The 14,933-nt window shown below is 43.7% G+C and overlaps 1 protein-coding gene across 1 annotated transcript in view; it reads right to left on the reverse strand.

Annotated features, from left to right (window-relative positions):
* The window catches only part of mpped1 (metallophosphoesterase domain containing 1), a 77,488-nt gene that overhangs the window by 42,881 nt on the left and 19,674 nt on the right, over positions 1 to 14,933 (reverse strand). Inside the window, exon 4 of the mRNA XM_020634831.2 lies at positions 6,621 to 6,846. Within this exon, the coding sequence (XP_020490487.2) occupies positions 6,621 to 6,846 (226 nt within the window). The remainder of the gene's footprint in view (positions 1 to 6,620; positions 6,847 to 14,933) is intronic.

Below are 14,933 nucleotides of genomic sequence, written 5' to 3' on the forward strand. Positions count from 1 at the left end.
AGTCCGACTCGTCACTCATTCATTCTTTCTCTCGTCGTTGGAACTTCTTCCTCTGAAGTGTTTTTCTCATCAGGAGGGGAACAAAGCGAGCCCAGAGCGCTCGGAGAAGAGAAAGAAGGTCAAATTACCTTCACGGCATCTCCGCCATCATTAGACTCATTATCGTTAAAGAAAAAGCTTTACGTGCCGCCGCTCGCTGCATTCTAGCGCTCCTCTTCCTGCCTCCTCGCTGCCTTACTTTCACCGCGGCCGCAAAAAAAAAAAAAAACAAGCAAGTTAATTAATGTCGGCGAGAGTCCTTTTCCATTTCCCGCTCATCAGCGAGGACAAGCCATCAAACGGAGAGCAGGTAGTCCATTTCTGTCAAACGAGAGTGCCGAAGAAGACGAGATGGAGGAAGACGAGATGGAGGGGAGGGGGGGGGGAGCTCTCTTCATCTCTTTAGTTTTTGATGAGCTTTCTTAATTGGGCCACTATAGAAGGAGAAGTGAATCCTCAATAATTAAAAAATCTAATTAAGGAGTCTTTTGCATCTCCGTCCTTAATTATTCCGCGCGGAGCAGTGGGGAGTGATACATTTCTGCCGTTTTCATTTAAAGAAGAAGAAAAAGAAAGAAAGAAAGAAAGGGTCTCTCGCTTTTTTTCCTCCCCTCAAATCCTCCCCCGTCAACAAACAGACGACTTTGTCTCTCTCATCCTCCATGTGTGTGTGTGTGTCTGAGAACACGCCGTCTGTCTCCCCCCCCCCCACCGCCCGTCTTACATTCAGAGGGCCGTCATTTTAAACATTTAGATTTAACCCATTAATGCGTAGACACTCTCCTCAGATGATCCCTGAACGTCCTCGTGTGGTTTTTAAATCAGTCAACTCCTCAAACGTCCTCCTGAAGCCCGGTTCTACCAGGATGCACAGCGATGCGTTGCACCCTCATTTTGAAATTTCTGCATCCTCAACAGACGCAAAAAAATTAACTGTAGTGTTTCAGTAAACGCTGGTTGGAGGGCCCCCCAATTCATTTTTGTAAAGAGCCCCAATAGACTATAATTGCCGCTGACTGTATCTGCACCCCCTTTAATCTCACATGCACCCTAAATTGTCTTGTTCTAACAGGCCTGATCCGACTGAGCTCAAAACATGACGCGTTACTTGACTGTAAACTAACAAACAGTTAAGTTAGACTCAGTTTTTTCCCCCTACAAATGTCCCCATGGGATTAAATAATCAAGGCTTTAACTCTATTAGTTTCAAAGTTATTAGGTCTGCCCCTTCAAATTCAATTATTGGAAGCATCTGTCAAAAACCCTCGAGCCAAACCGTCTCTCGTCAGGGTTTTAACATTTCTGCTATCGCCTTGAAAACAGACTAAATTTAGGCAGAGGCATTTCCCACAAAAAAACAACCCAACAGTGAACGCATCTTCTAACAAGTATTACGTGTGTTTACAAAGTCTGGTGTAACTAGAAACTATTATCACAGATTCACACCGTGCACTGGTCTGACGTTTCAAAGTTTATTTTTGACTTAATCTGTTTTGTTTTGTTTTCTGATGAAATCACATTGAAACGGTGTCATAACGAGGATCCAAATTGTTTTTGAAATCTTTTTGAATTCTATCCACTTGAAGTTGAGCGCTGAACTTCAACAGAGAACGTAACAGGTCTAGCCTCGAAAATGAGTGGAGGGAAGTTTGAGAGTGTTCAGACAGATAGATAGATTTACTTTATTGATCCCAAACTGGGAAATTGTGGAGACAGACTGGCGGCCAATCTCCATTTAGTCTGTGCACGTCGCGTTCCATCAGTGCCACGGTTTAGCTCTGTCCTACAGCGCGCCCTTCATTTTCAAGTCTTACAGAACTTTGTAGCTTCACAACTTTTACCTTAAAGTGCTGCATTTAAAGAATGAATTTAAAGAAACAACATATGCCAAATCCCCAGAAGCACAAACGCTGGGTTCACAACATATAAATAGTTATTTTATCATTTGGTTAAAGGAGCAGTATGTAACTCTGACACCTGGTGATTAAAATGGGTACTGCAGTCTATATTTTAAACACTGTAGAGCTGTCTCCCTCCGCCCCCTCCTCTCTAGAGTCGATGCTCACACAGGTTTCCATGTGGTGGACACTGAAGCTTCAGTTCGAACCTCTCGTAATATTTTTGACTTTTTTAAACCACAGTTAGCATTCCTTTCTTTCAGAATTATTGCAAACCAAAGTGTCGGATGTAAAAGTGCTTGTTAGGGAAAACAAATAAAACCTTCTGTGCTCTTACCTCCACTGTGAACGCCTCGTTTAGAAAACATTCAGTAAGTGTGAGCCGTGCACAGTCTTTGATTTATTTGCTAAACAAATACAATTCTGCAAGTTTGAATCTTTTTTTTTTCCAGAAATAACAACAAACAACAGGAGCAACAAAAAGCCATGAAAAATGCTCTGAAGCTATATTTAGGAGACCATTTTTTATAGGATGTCAGCTTCCTCCACTAAAGAGTGTCTTATATTTACTCCCTCGTGAGGCTTTAATCTCCCTCACTATAAGAACAAATAATGACGGCAGCAGGCTAAGAGATTTACACTCACTCCTTGTTTTTAGTCGTTGTTTTGGACATTTTATTGAAGGTGCAAAACCTGGTCTGCTGCAGAGTTTTAGGCTTTTGACACTTTTGGAGTTTTACGAGTTCAGACGGAGATTATTTGCACAAAATAAATAAGGTAGAGATCCTTCCGACAGTTTTTTTAAAGCAAAGATTAAAAGGGTATTAATCGTCCTTCCTTTGTTAATTAAATCTGATCTCCACCCTAATATTGGACCAAATGCTGCTCTTTAAAAATCAACTTTGAAAATGAATATTCAGACAGAACATAATAGTCGGACCAGCTGGTATCACAGATCTTGGACGCTCTGTATCTCCGGACGACTCTCTACTCATAATTTAGCGACTAAGATGCTCGGCAGCAGAAACCAATCTGGCAACCTCGCGCAGATTACATCTCGAGTCATTATTAATAATGAGCCGTGCGGCCTGGACGGCGCGGATCGATTGAGCACAAACACGGACATGAGTATAAGCTTCGCGCTCTGTGCAATTTAGTTTTTATCAGCGGCCAATTAAGGGGAAAAGTCATGTCTGATAGAAGAGGAGTGAATGACTTTATGAGTCATGCTCCTTATAAATCACTTCAGGCATCTTTCTCTCCCCAAGATTTAGTCGTGTAAAAACATCTGACAGAAGAAGAACATCTTTACACCTGACTGACAGTTTGTGTGTCTTAGGAGGTAGTAGGAGGAGTCAGATGGCTTCAGTTTACTTCCATCTTTTCTGTTTTCTGTTCTGTGACCACCTTCGGAAACTTAGGCTCACAAAGGGTACACAAAGGGCTTTCATCACGTTGTATTAACTTAAAAAATGAATGTGTTTGCACATAAAATAGATGTTAGGTGATTCCATACTGAAACGTATCCCTTGGTTGGAGCTCTGAGGTACTCAATGGAAGATCATGTTAGATAAAAAAAGATTCAATCTCTGAAACAAATGAGTGCAATAAATATGAAGATGCAAAAACAAAATAATAGACTGGGTCAAACTCTATTTTATGAAAGACTGTAGCAGAAAACTCGAGAAAATTTTCAATTTAAGGTACAATCAGTGAGATGTGTAGTGAATGAAATGATAGTGTGACCTGACTATATGATCAGACATTAAGGAAACATGCTATGTTGAAGTGCTGGCTTCTCTGACAACAATGCAGCAGCCAGTATGTCCTCCTTCTAACTTTAGATTCTGCTCCTGAATGCTCTGGATTTGATTGGACCAGAGAAGGTAGGCGGTTTTAACTCACCCCTCACACGGCCGTTTTGGACGCCCCTCGGTTGTCAGATATGAGAGCAGTTATCAGGTCAACAGGTGTTGCCGCGATGGAAGCGGGCAAGAGAAGTGGTGCAGATAGAAGTGATTGTACCCGACCTAAAAAGCCTCTGCATGTTTCTAATAAGCTCCACGAGCAGAAACGTGCTCAAACTAGGATCAATATTGGAGATGCTTTTGAAAAATGGAGAGAGGTTAGAACACAGAAAGGTTTACAGACCGATGCAGAGCTGGATAAACACTGAAGCTTCAGTGTCCACCACATGGCAACCTGCGTGAGCATCGACTCTAGAGAGGAGGGGGGGGGGGGGGAGACAGCTCTCTACAATGTTTAGAATTTGGACTGCAGTACCCATTTTAAATACTAGGTGTCAGAGTTATATATTGCTCCTTTAAGGTTCAAACTTAAAAGCCTTTTCACTCTTTTGTGAATTTGCACTTATTCTGCATTTGATTTCTGCAAACGTTTTATGCAATGTCCTTTCAGAGCCCGCCATGGCTGTGCTAAACCAGTTGGAACCCACACATGTAGTATGAACACTATGTCAGTATGTCGAGTGTGTGATTTTGAAAAGAGGCATGTGCTTCTTCAGACAGTGAGAGAGTGAGTATGAGGAGAAGTCAGACTGGATTCCTCTTCATTATTAAATATAGAGAAGAAAGTCAAAAAGAAAAGACTCTCACTGTAACCACTGACGGACATTTACTCTGACTGCAGCCATACTCATCACGCACACACATTTAGCATCCTCCAATCCTCCTCACTTCCTTCAGGTCTCCTCTCCTCTCCGTTCAGACAGCGGGGCAGCTCTGCCATACGTCTGAGACAAACCACATGTAAACTCACATCAGCGTCAGGAGGAAGGAGCGAAGCTGCGCTCCCACGCCATCTCTCTGCTCTGCCCAAAAATCATGCACGGACAAACTCAGAGAGTCGGAGGAGACTGGAGGAAAAAGGATCTAATTGAAGGTTTGGATGGAGACACACTGTGCATGTGTCTGTATGTGTGTGAGAGTGGAACCAGCAGTGAGAGGGACTAGAGGAGCCCACTGAGATACACACAGCAGAAGCAGAGAGTGAGTGAAAAAGGAAAGACGGGATTGCAGAGGAATGAGTAACTGGCCTCATGAAGCCGTGGAAGATTCAAGGAAGGAGTTTGTGGGGAGTCCATGTAGAAGAATTACAAAAAAAGATCACGAGGAACAAAAAAAACCTCCTTGTCCCGATCATAGATGTTGGCTTTTTACAAAGTGTTTAACACAGAGACAGCAAAACAGCTCACCTTCTTTTCCCCAGTTGGACCATTTCAAGTTTTTTAAACCAATATTCTTAGGCATTTTTTACTTAAAATTCTTTGCAAATGTTCCTTGAATAAAGGATTTGCAAAGATCCATATCAAACCATGGACTATTATCAAATTAAATTCAAACACAAATTAAGCAGCAGCAGCCTGGCATCACCATGTCTGCAGAAGGCACAGGACAGGCTCAATCCCACTACTACCCTTCAGAAAATCGAGCATGTCGTAAAGTTGGACGCTGAGTTTGCCATAGAGGTTTTAAAAATAGAGGTCGGAAAGTAAGTGAGAACATGACGAGCAAGAAGAGAAAAAAGGTGCAAGGAGGAAGAAAATGAGCAACGAAATAAATGGGGTGGGGGAAACACCTGGATGGAGAGAAAGAAAAAAGCTGGCAGAGAAGGATGTATAAGGGGATAAAGGAAAGTGAAGGAAGCGGAGAGGAAAAACGAGAGAAGGCAAGGAAAGAATGGAGGGAAGCGGAGAGAGAAAAGACGGAGTAATGAAGAGAGGATGTCGAGGGGACAGACAGTGCAGACGGGGACACACACACGGTTTCCAGCTGGAGACCCTCTGTGCTGCAGGAACACACCCCGAGGCTCACACACACTCATCACCTCATGTGCCCATTACACCAGCCAGGGCCAGCCGGTGATACATGAATAAAATCATCTCTTCCTAAATCTCCCTCCATGCCTCTGTCGTCTGTCAGTCTCTTCATCCGTCACCACCTCTTCCTATCCCCTTTGTCCCTACCCCCCCCCCCCCCCCCCCCTCCCCTCCTCCTTCCTCCGCCTCCATGGCTTCTCACACTTTTCCCCCTCCCACTCCTCCTCTATCCTTTCCTCTTTCTCCTCTCCATCTTCCCCTCCGTCCACCTCGGGCAGATCTCTGCAGACACCCGAGCAATAAACTCGGGGGACACTGCTATCACAGCAAACCAATTACCCAGCAGCACTGGGGGCACACACACGGGCGCACACACACACACACACACACACACACACACACTCAAACACTGCCCCCGGGAACCTGTCACTAAAATACACACACACAAAGCAGATCATGGACCACCACCTCACCTCACCACCGACACACACAGAAAAAGCAGCATCCTGTCTACGAGGATTTGAGGTAGAAAAGTAGAAAGCAGCTCAAGTGAAAGCCAAATAAAGAGGTAAATAAATGATTCATGTCGATGATGCAAAGTTGCACGGATGAAGTTCAGAAGAGGACACATGGAAAGCTTCATCACGATACCATTTTATATTATTAACAGAACCCTAAATATAAGACAGGCCTCAATAATTCATGTCATACAAATTGATGTTGTCACAATAAATCCTGAAACACCATCAAACTCTTTGCTCCCAGACGATCTGAAGAGGTTTGTGAGATGAAGAGGAACTTGTTCCAACGCTCCTGCGTGCGGTGCATCAGCTCAGGTTACTCACCAGGGGGAGCCGTGGATCTTGAAGCCCCTCACGGTGACCTCGGAGTCCTGCAGGTAGATGCAGTTGGTGAGCAGTGACTGGACGTTCTCGTAGTTCTCCGGCTTCAGCTTGGAGGCAGAGGGGAAGTAGTAGAAGTCCTGCTTGATCAAATCGGCCATAAACTCCTGATCGAAGGTCAACTCGTGGTTACCGGCTATGACGATCTTGATGTCGTAGGGAAGGGTACCTGAGGGGAGATGACATCGAGAATGAAAACTGAACGAAAGGGACAGGTATCCTCCAGTTACAAAACCATGAAGTTAAAGGAGAGGAAACAAGTGATTCGTCCTAAATGATTAGAATGATGTCGTCTGCGTATAATTAATCAATTTAACAATAAAGATTGTAAAATAAATCCAGCAAATTTAGCAACTGTAGGTAAAACAATTTGATGATATAATGTTGAATATTACAAAAATTACAGACCTGTAAACCCCCCCAAAAACATTTTTTAAGGGTGCATTCAAACCAGAGCTGTTTGGTCTATTTAAAAAAAAAAACTCTGGTGCGCTTTGTCAGATTGTTAATTTGGTTTGGGGGCGGTGTGAACACTCCAAGAACTCTGGTGCAAAAGAACCAAACCCTGGTCTGTTTGAAAACAGGGGTCTCGGTTTGCTTCCATGTGCACCAGAGTAAAAATGGAACCAAACCAACACTGAACCAAAAAGCAAAGCATTGTGGGTTGAATTAGGGCGTCTGTAAACAAAGTCAAACAGGTTTGCTGAGCATGGCTAACGTTAGCATTGCTAGCAACACCAGCATTCATTCCTGATTGAAAGCTAGCATCCAGATGCCTGACCTAAATGTGGTTACACATCGCTCCGGTGGATATTCCAGTTCAACCTGACACAGAAGACAAATAACTTCATCTCCACTTTATAGTTTAAAAAACTGCCAAGCTGAGCCGCCCTGCAGGACGCCATTCTTCCACTGTCCTGTGGTGTACTTTTGGGTCATAGTGCAACATGTTTAAATGCAAAGTGCAACAATGCTCACCCCTGAATCACACCACGTCCACCTAATGTGAAAGTTGAGTGCATAAATATTTTTGAGTGGGTTCAATTTTAAGGTAGGATTTTTGGGCTTGAATAACTGGAGTCGTGATTTTTCAGAGACCATTATTTTTTTCTTTTAAGGGAAAAAAAGAACCGTCAAAGAGCTAGTGTGTAGCCTGGTTCCTATTTTCCTAACTTTTTACAAATGCAAACATATCACCACCTTGGATAGAACTGTTTTTTTAATGCATGTATTTCAGTGGGGAAAAAAAGGGAAAGGCAAGGAAGAAAGAGATGGAAAGGATCAGGTGAGGAGACGTGCATGACAAAGTAGAAAGGGAGTGATCGGGGAAAATAAAGAGAACAAGATATAACGCTTGGTACAAAGACAAATATGAGAGGAGACGGGAGTGGAGAAAAGAAAAAGACAAAAGGAGAAGAAGAGATAGGGAATGAAAACATTAGAGGAAGATAAAAGGGAAGGGGACATCAGGACATGGACAGAGGGGATGGACAGACAGGAGATGTAGGGAAAGGAAAGAGAAAGTGAGGGACGTGATACACTCCCAGACAGCTCGGCTTCCACACATGACGGCGCTTTCTCATTGTTTTCCTCTCATTTTCTAGCAAATCTGTACATCTGTCTCAGCTTCCCTCCATCAGTCAAGGTCTCAACCCAGTGCACTGCTGTCTTCTGTTTATGGAGGCTCGAGCCGAGCGATCCGTCAGGGAATCTTTATCTGCACGAATGATGAGGAGGAGGAGAAGTCTACGACGCAGAATATTAAACATTTACGGGGGGGGGGGGAAACTGCAAACGCTTCTGCATCTTTCCCTCCTTTTCTTTTATCATGCTCCTCTAATCACTCCTTCACATCTCCACCCATTTTCTCCTCCGTCTCAATGGCTTTAATTGGCTATTCAGAGCCTGGCACAGCAGGCCGCGCCATCGATCTGCGCCCATCAAACCCAGCGGCGGCTCGCCCTTCACAAATCTACACGATGCATTCAAAGCCCTGCAGAGAAAACAGAGAAACCAGTGCTGACAAACATCTGGGGTCTCTCTGCCAGGTAGGAGCTGACGGAAAGTTCAATCACCGCTTTTATTACAGCGAAGAACGGAGCGGCGTGCAGCTGAAAGCATCAGTTTGTGTGTTTTTTTTTTTTTTTGTGAGCCACTTTCCCCCACTTGTGTGTGAGTTTGCATGCATCTGTGCATGAACGTGTCATGTTAGTGAAAAGGAGTAATTAAACTGAGCTTTAGAAGAGCCTGACAGCCCGGCGACGGCTCTGTCATAACAGCCAATCACAGCACGGTGACAGAAAGAGAGGAAGAGCAGGGGGGGGGCAGAGAGGAAGGGGAGAGGGACAGCAATACTTTAGGAAGCCCAAAAAATCCTTGAGTGTGAAGGAGGAATAATAAGGAGATGAAAGCAGCTGTCACAGAGTGCCCATCTCTGCAGTTTGGGCCGGGTCCGCCCCCTCTCTCCTCCGACACAGCTCCCATTTGTTTGGCAGAAGGCGCTTGTGTTTAGTTGTCAAGCAGACACCGAAAAAAGCCCCTTAAACGAGGGGCTGCACCTCCACAAAGGCACACGTACGCACACACCATCAAGCAATCAAAAGACGCTTTGGATGCTAAAGTAGCGCTCAATCAATTGTCCCCCGATAAACAATTTATTCCAAAATTAAAAACGGATCATTATTGTAATTAAAGCCACGTTTTAAGTTGAAGGCAACACCTGTCGACGAGGTGCTTTTTCATCACCGCACATTTTCCAAACGCGGAATGTGATGTCATCAACGTGTGTCACTCTGTTTTGGTCTCTACCACCTCCTCAGAAATTATATTTGCCTTTATCTGTTAGGATACTGAACCGACAGATGTCAAAGGGCTTTATGACGATAACAAGCTTTAAAAACCTGCAGAGACACGGTGCAGAATTATTTGATTTTGTCACCATGATCGATTCTTTTCACATTATATTTGATTTAATCCCTTGCGCATGCAGCGTATTAACAGTGTAGCTTTTTAAATGAGCTATGTTTGTCACATTTTTGCCCACAGTGTTTACTAATGTTTTTATACTGCATCTCATTTTACCTCACATTCACATCTATTAGACAAAATCTCTTCAGCCTCTACGGCGACTCCTTTAGTTTGTGTGGGGAGAAAAACTCGTCAGGAAAAGGAGCCAAGAAGCTGCACGGGAGCTCAGCGTCTACCTGGAGACTTGCTCAGTTCTCAGTCTCTGAAGACCGGAGCAAGCTGAGTGTGATGAAAACTGGGCTGACCCGAGAATGCACGGCAAGCAGAAATGCTAAAATATACATGAAAAATGAATAAAGTAAGAGGGCAACCTTTAGTGTCTGAGCTGCGAAACTTCTGTGAGATGTCTTTAAAGTCAGGTCAAGGATGTTGCTCTCCGAGGAGACAAACTTTACATCCAACTTACACGCATCTCTCTTTATCTTCAAACACAGTGAAGAAGTATTCATGACAGACGGACTCTGCTGAGCCTCTCAGACCCAGACGAGCAGAGAAGGGATTCAATCTGCTTTACTGGAGATCACCAGATGAACGCTTAAGATGCAGACATCAGAAATGAGTGAGGTGTAGATGGGCCTAGCGGTTAGGTCGCGCCCCATGTACAGCCAAGCAGGTTCAAGTCTGACATGCGGCCTCTTTCCTGCATGTCATTCCCCACTCTCTCTCAATTTCCTACTCTGTCCACTGTCCTAACAAGTACATGCAAAAAGACCCAAAATTAAAATACTAGAAATGACTCAAGGGGGTCACCAGTAGCCTAGTGGTTAGTGCACCATCCCCATGTATAGAGGCTATGGTCCTCCAGGTGGGCGGCATGGGTCCGAATCCGACCTATGGCTCCTTTCCCGCATGTCATTCCCCACTCCCTCTCTCACCATGATTTCTGACTCTACCCACTCTAAAAAAAAAAGCCCAAAGTAAAAGTGTGTAAAATTGATTTTAAAATGTGTGTGTGTGCCTGAGGGGAAGACAGACAGCAAGCAAACAAGGCGAAGACAGGGACGTAACAAAGGCGCGCATAAATTTTGAGCAAATAAATGCTATCTGTGTCTCCTCTGAAATTCTGCAACACGAGCAGTTTTTCACCCATGAAGTTTGACGGCTGACTGTAAACGGAGAGAAATAAATCACAGCAAGGAATATATAAAACCCCACCAGCTGGACACAAACAGCCCACCTTCCCCCTGCGTGCGTACACACACACACACACACACACACACACACACACACACACACACACACACACACACACACACACACACACACACACACACACACACACACACACACACACACACACACAGCAAAATTAAATTCCAATTTCATGGATGAATTTTATTAAAGTTCCCCCCAGAAAAAACAGCTGCAAAAGGACAATATTAGAATACCAACAAGCTGCACTCCTCATAATTGGATCCAACTATCAGCACGTCCTACACAGAAACTTCATCAAGGGGGCCAAAAGATTCAAAATAAGACGCTGTAGGTTACCCTCAAGTGTCCCTCATTGATGTTAGATGCTCATGTTTTGGATATGCGCTTGAAAGAAGTCAGTTGACGGTGTTAGAGGAGCAAGAAAGTCTGTGTCAGGAGGTTGTTTGGGTCAGTGGGCCGATCGAGATCATTCATCCAGGAAACTTCTGCTCCAGTGTTAAACTGCAGTCTGAATAAAAGATGGACAACACGACCGAGTGAAGATAAAGATAATATTATATATTATAAGATAACAAATTACTTTTTCTCCACAAAGCCACCAAATTTTGTCCTAAATCTTCAAAGTAGTTATGGTGCATAAAGCAAGCCACCGTGGCAACCATGGTTATTGAAAAGTGTGAGCATCTGCAGTTCCTCCACTGAGGCTGGCTGCAAAAGCCAAAGAATCCCCTTTAGAGCCTTTTTTAAAGAGGACATTGTTACAGCAGGAATTAAATGTTAACAGCCCGGTTAAAAAAACAGTTTCTGTCTCAATAGCTCATCTCCTCTTGATAAAAACTGTACAGGGTTGAATTTCTTTTTAGAACTCATCCCTTTTGATTCAATTAACCATACGAGTTCTCACTACATATGCATAATTAAGGGTGTGGCCTAGTTGACAGACAGGTCGATGTGTTGCTACTGCTTTTCACAAGGCTTAAGGCCCGCCCCACCTCCACATCTGTTGTGATGTTGATTGAACGTTAGGTTGACTTCAATATGGTGACCCCCGTCGATGGGCTTCTAAATGCCTCTTTAGAAACCAATTGGTGACATCACTGAAACTACGTCCATGTTGATACAAACGATTAAAAATGTTTGTTTGTGCTTAATATGAAAGTGCAATCAGTCGTATATTTACCTTTGCTCAGTTGCCTGCTGTATCGAAGTCTAATAAGACCAGGCTTTTCCAGTTTCTCTAACTTGACCTCTTTCACTGATATCACTGATATGACCTTTTCATTTCCAAGGACGAACAGGGCACTCCTTTTGTTTTCACAGCTGACTTGACAGCTTTATTTCTGGAGTCTAAATGGCTGTTGTGCATCCACTGTCACAAACCTGACTGCAGAGTCAGAAATCTCTCACTACAGGGTCGCCTACATCTTTATATTCTGAGGCATCAAGTCACTGGCAGGCCGATGTTTCTGACATAGTCACAACAGTGAGAACGTGTTGCGACTATTCAAGTTTCCAGTTTCTGTTTATCGAAGGTGTTTTCAGCTGCAGCTTTCTGCAGTCAATAAAAAATACAAAAATAAAAGAAATTCAACAATCCAGTCTCTTATTGTGCGTGACAACAAAGAACAAATCAATCGTAAAAAAAAAAGGCAATTTCTGCATCAAATGAGAATCAATGTGTTGCTTTTGTGACACAACGGAGAGAAGAAAAGAGGAGAGGATGTGGGGAGGAAGTGTGTGCAGGGTGGGGGGCAACTAAACATTTGGGGCGACGTTCCCCGGCAACAAGCCGACCGCTCTTTGTCGCCTCGCAATCTTTTGTCTTTGAATTCTGTTTTTAAGAAAAAAAATGTTTTAATTTGTCCGCGAGGGAATCGGCATCAGCACAGAGCGGCGTGCCCTCCCCGTCTGCAACAAGAGAACAAAAAAAAAAAGACAAAAGTAGAAGAAAAAAGTCAGCAAGTGTGCGAGGAGGAGGGAGGAGGGAGGAGGGAGGAGGAATAGGAGGGCAAAAATTTAGGAAAAACAGGGCAAGTGTCCGGAAACAGCTGGACTCCAGTCTCTCCTTCTGTCCCTTCACCCGTTTATTCCTCTCCATTTCTGTTTCCATCCATCCTTGCTTTGTGTTTGTTCTTTTGTCAAATGTCTGCCACCCCCACCCCCCCCCCAGTGGTACACAACGGAAATCTGCTGTCTGTCACTGTAAAAACCTGCGTCCCCCCCCCCTTGAGCTCCGCGAGGCAGCCTGTGTCTGGAGTCACCTGCAGGTACCGACATGATCCTGGAAGTCTCTGTGTGCATAAACACGTCTGAGTATTATGACTCATGAATGCATATAAATGAATAGCTACATATGAGTCTTCTATCTGTGTGTGTGTGTGTGTGTGTGTGTGTGTGTGTGTGTGTATGGGGGGACTCCCACCCCGCCACAGGAAACCTTCCGGAGTTCGGCCACCATTGTTCGGTCTCTGCGATGGGTGGTCTGCTCTTTGAAGAGGAAAATCCCCGCTCTGCCCAAAGCTCTGCCACATACAGGGGGATTACTGCCCATTGTGTGCGTGTGTGCTAGCATGTGTTTGTGTGCGCACTCTTATGTGTGTGTCCGTGTGTATGCAGGAAAAAAAAAAAAAAAAAGGCAGACATTTCCATTCCGCCAAAACAAAGTTAATTCCTAAGTGTGCGTGTGTGTCTGCGTAGATACCAAAAAAGTAGTTGCCAAAAACATGCAGCCAATAACTTAGTACCAGAGTGTGTGTGCGTGTGTGTGTAGGACGTCTGTGTGTGTGTGTGTGTGTGCAGTTTTATAAAACAGGGGCCAAATATTTCCTGCCAACCCAGAATGCTTAAATTAATACCAGTGTGTGTCTGAGTGACTGAATGCAGCCAAAACTTTCTGCTCAAATCAAAATTTTATTTATAAGTAAAAAGTCCATCAGTTGATCTTAATCTTTGCAGCACGGCAGTCTGTTTAATGTGAGTTTTTAAACGCATTGCAAAGTGTCTTAATATTAAAGATATAGTATGTAGAATTTTATGACAATCTTTACATTAACATATATAAATTAAAAATGACTAAACCTATGTTAATTTTTTTTTGTTGAGTACTTGTATCACCTCAAATATTTCCAACAGTTATCAAAACTAGAGAAAAGGGTAATTTTATAGTTGTAACGGGACGTGTCTTGTCGCGGCAGCCGCCATGACAGACACAACATGTGTATCGTTGCCGTGGAAACACCCGACGTTACGTCACAGGCCGCTGCATAAGGAAGCGGGAGCTGCTGCTGAAAGCTGCCGTACTGTTGCTGTAGGTGCTGCTGTGATATGATAAAAACGTGATGTAAATTTTGCTCGGATACATTAGCTCGTCTGTAAACATATTCTCTTCCTCAGGTCGGTTTCACCCGGTTGTCATGACTACGGTCAACTCAGAGTTCGTTTTCACCGGGGGGAGGGAGCAGCAGCGATAACTCCCATTTATCCCCTGCCAGCCCCTGCGTAATCTTGTTATTGTTTTGATTGAGAGCCCCCTGCTGGTGGAATCTATACACTGTGCGTTTAATAAACGAGGGCATCAGAACAGACCGGCGGGACTCGCCAGGAAACCGTGAACACTTTGAGCTGCTTTCTTTTTATGACGTGGCCAGATGGTATACATTTCCATTCTTTTTTCATTTGAAGCCTTTTAATGACTCTAAAGTTTATTTAACAAATGAGAACAGGTGTCCAAAACGTTCAATACAGCTGGACATTTTCTTATTCCTCAATATTTGTAGATAAGATTCAAAGATTAACATCACTCTGACGTCTGTTTTCCAAGAGAAGCTAAAAGATAAAAGCTGAGAATATGAAGGAAGCAGGGGTGGACGGCTTGCCTCGCTGTGTCTCATTCAAATTAAACCTCTAAATCGAAACGCTTCACAAAACAAGGAGAAGATATCAGGATAATTTAAGGAAAATGTTGGTATCATTCAACTTTGACATGTTTTGGATTTTTAAACGATGAGAGCTGAGGTGTAATTATCCTTCATGAGATAAAACACATAATGCAACGGCTGCAACAGAATCCTGAGG

The sequence above is a fragment of the Labrus bergylta genome, chromosome 23 (genome assembly GCF_963930695.1).
Source record: "Labrus bergylta chromosome 23, fLabBer1.1, whole genome shotgun sequence".
Lineage (NCBI taxonomy): Eukaryota > Metazoa > Chordata > Actinopteri > Labriformes > Labridae > Labrus > Labrus bergylta.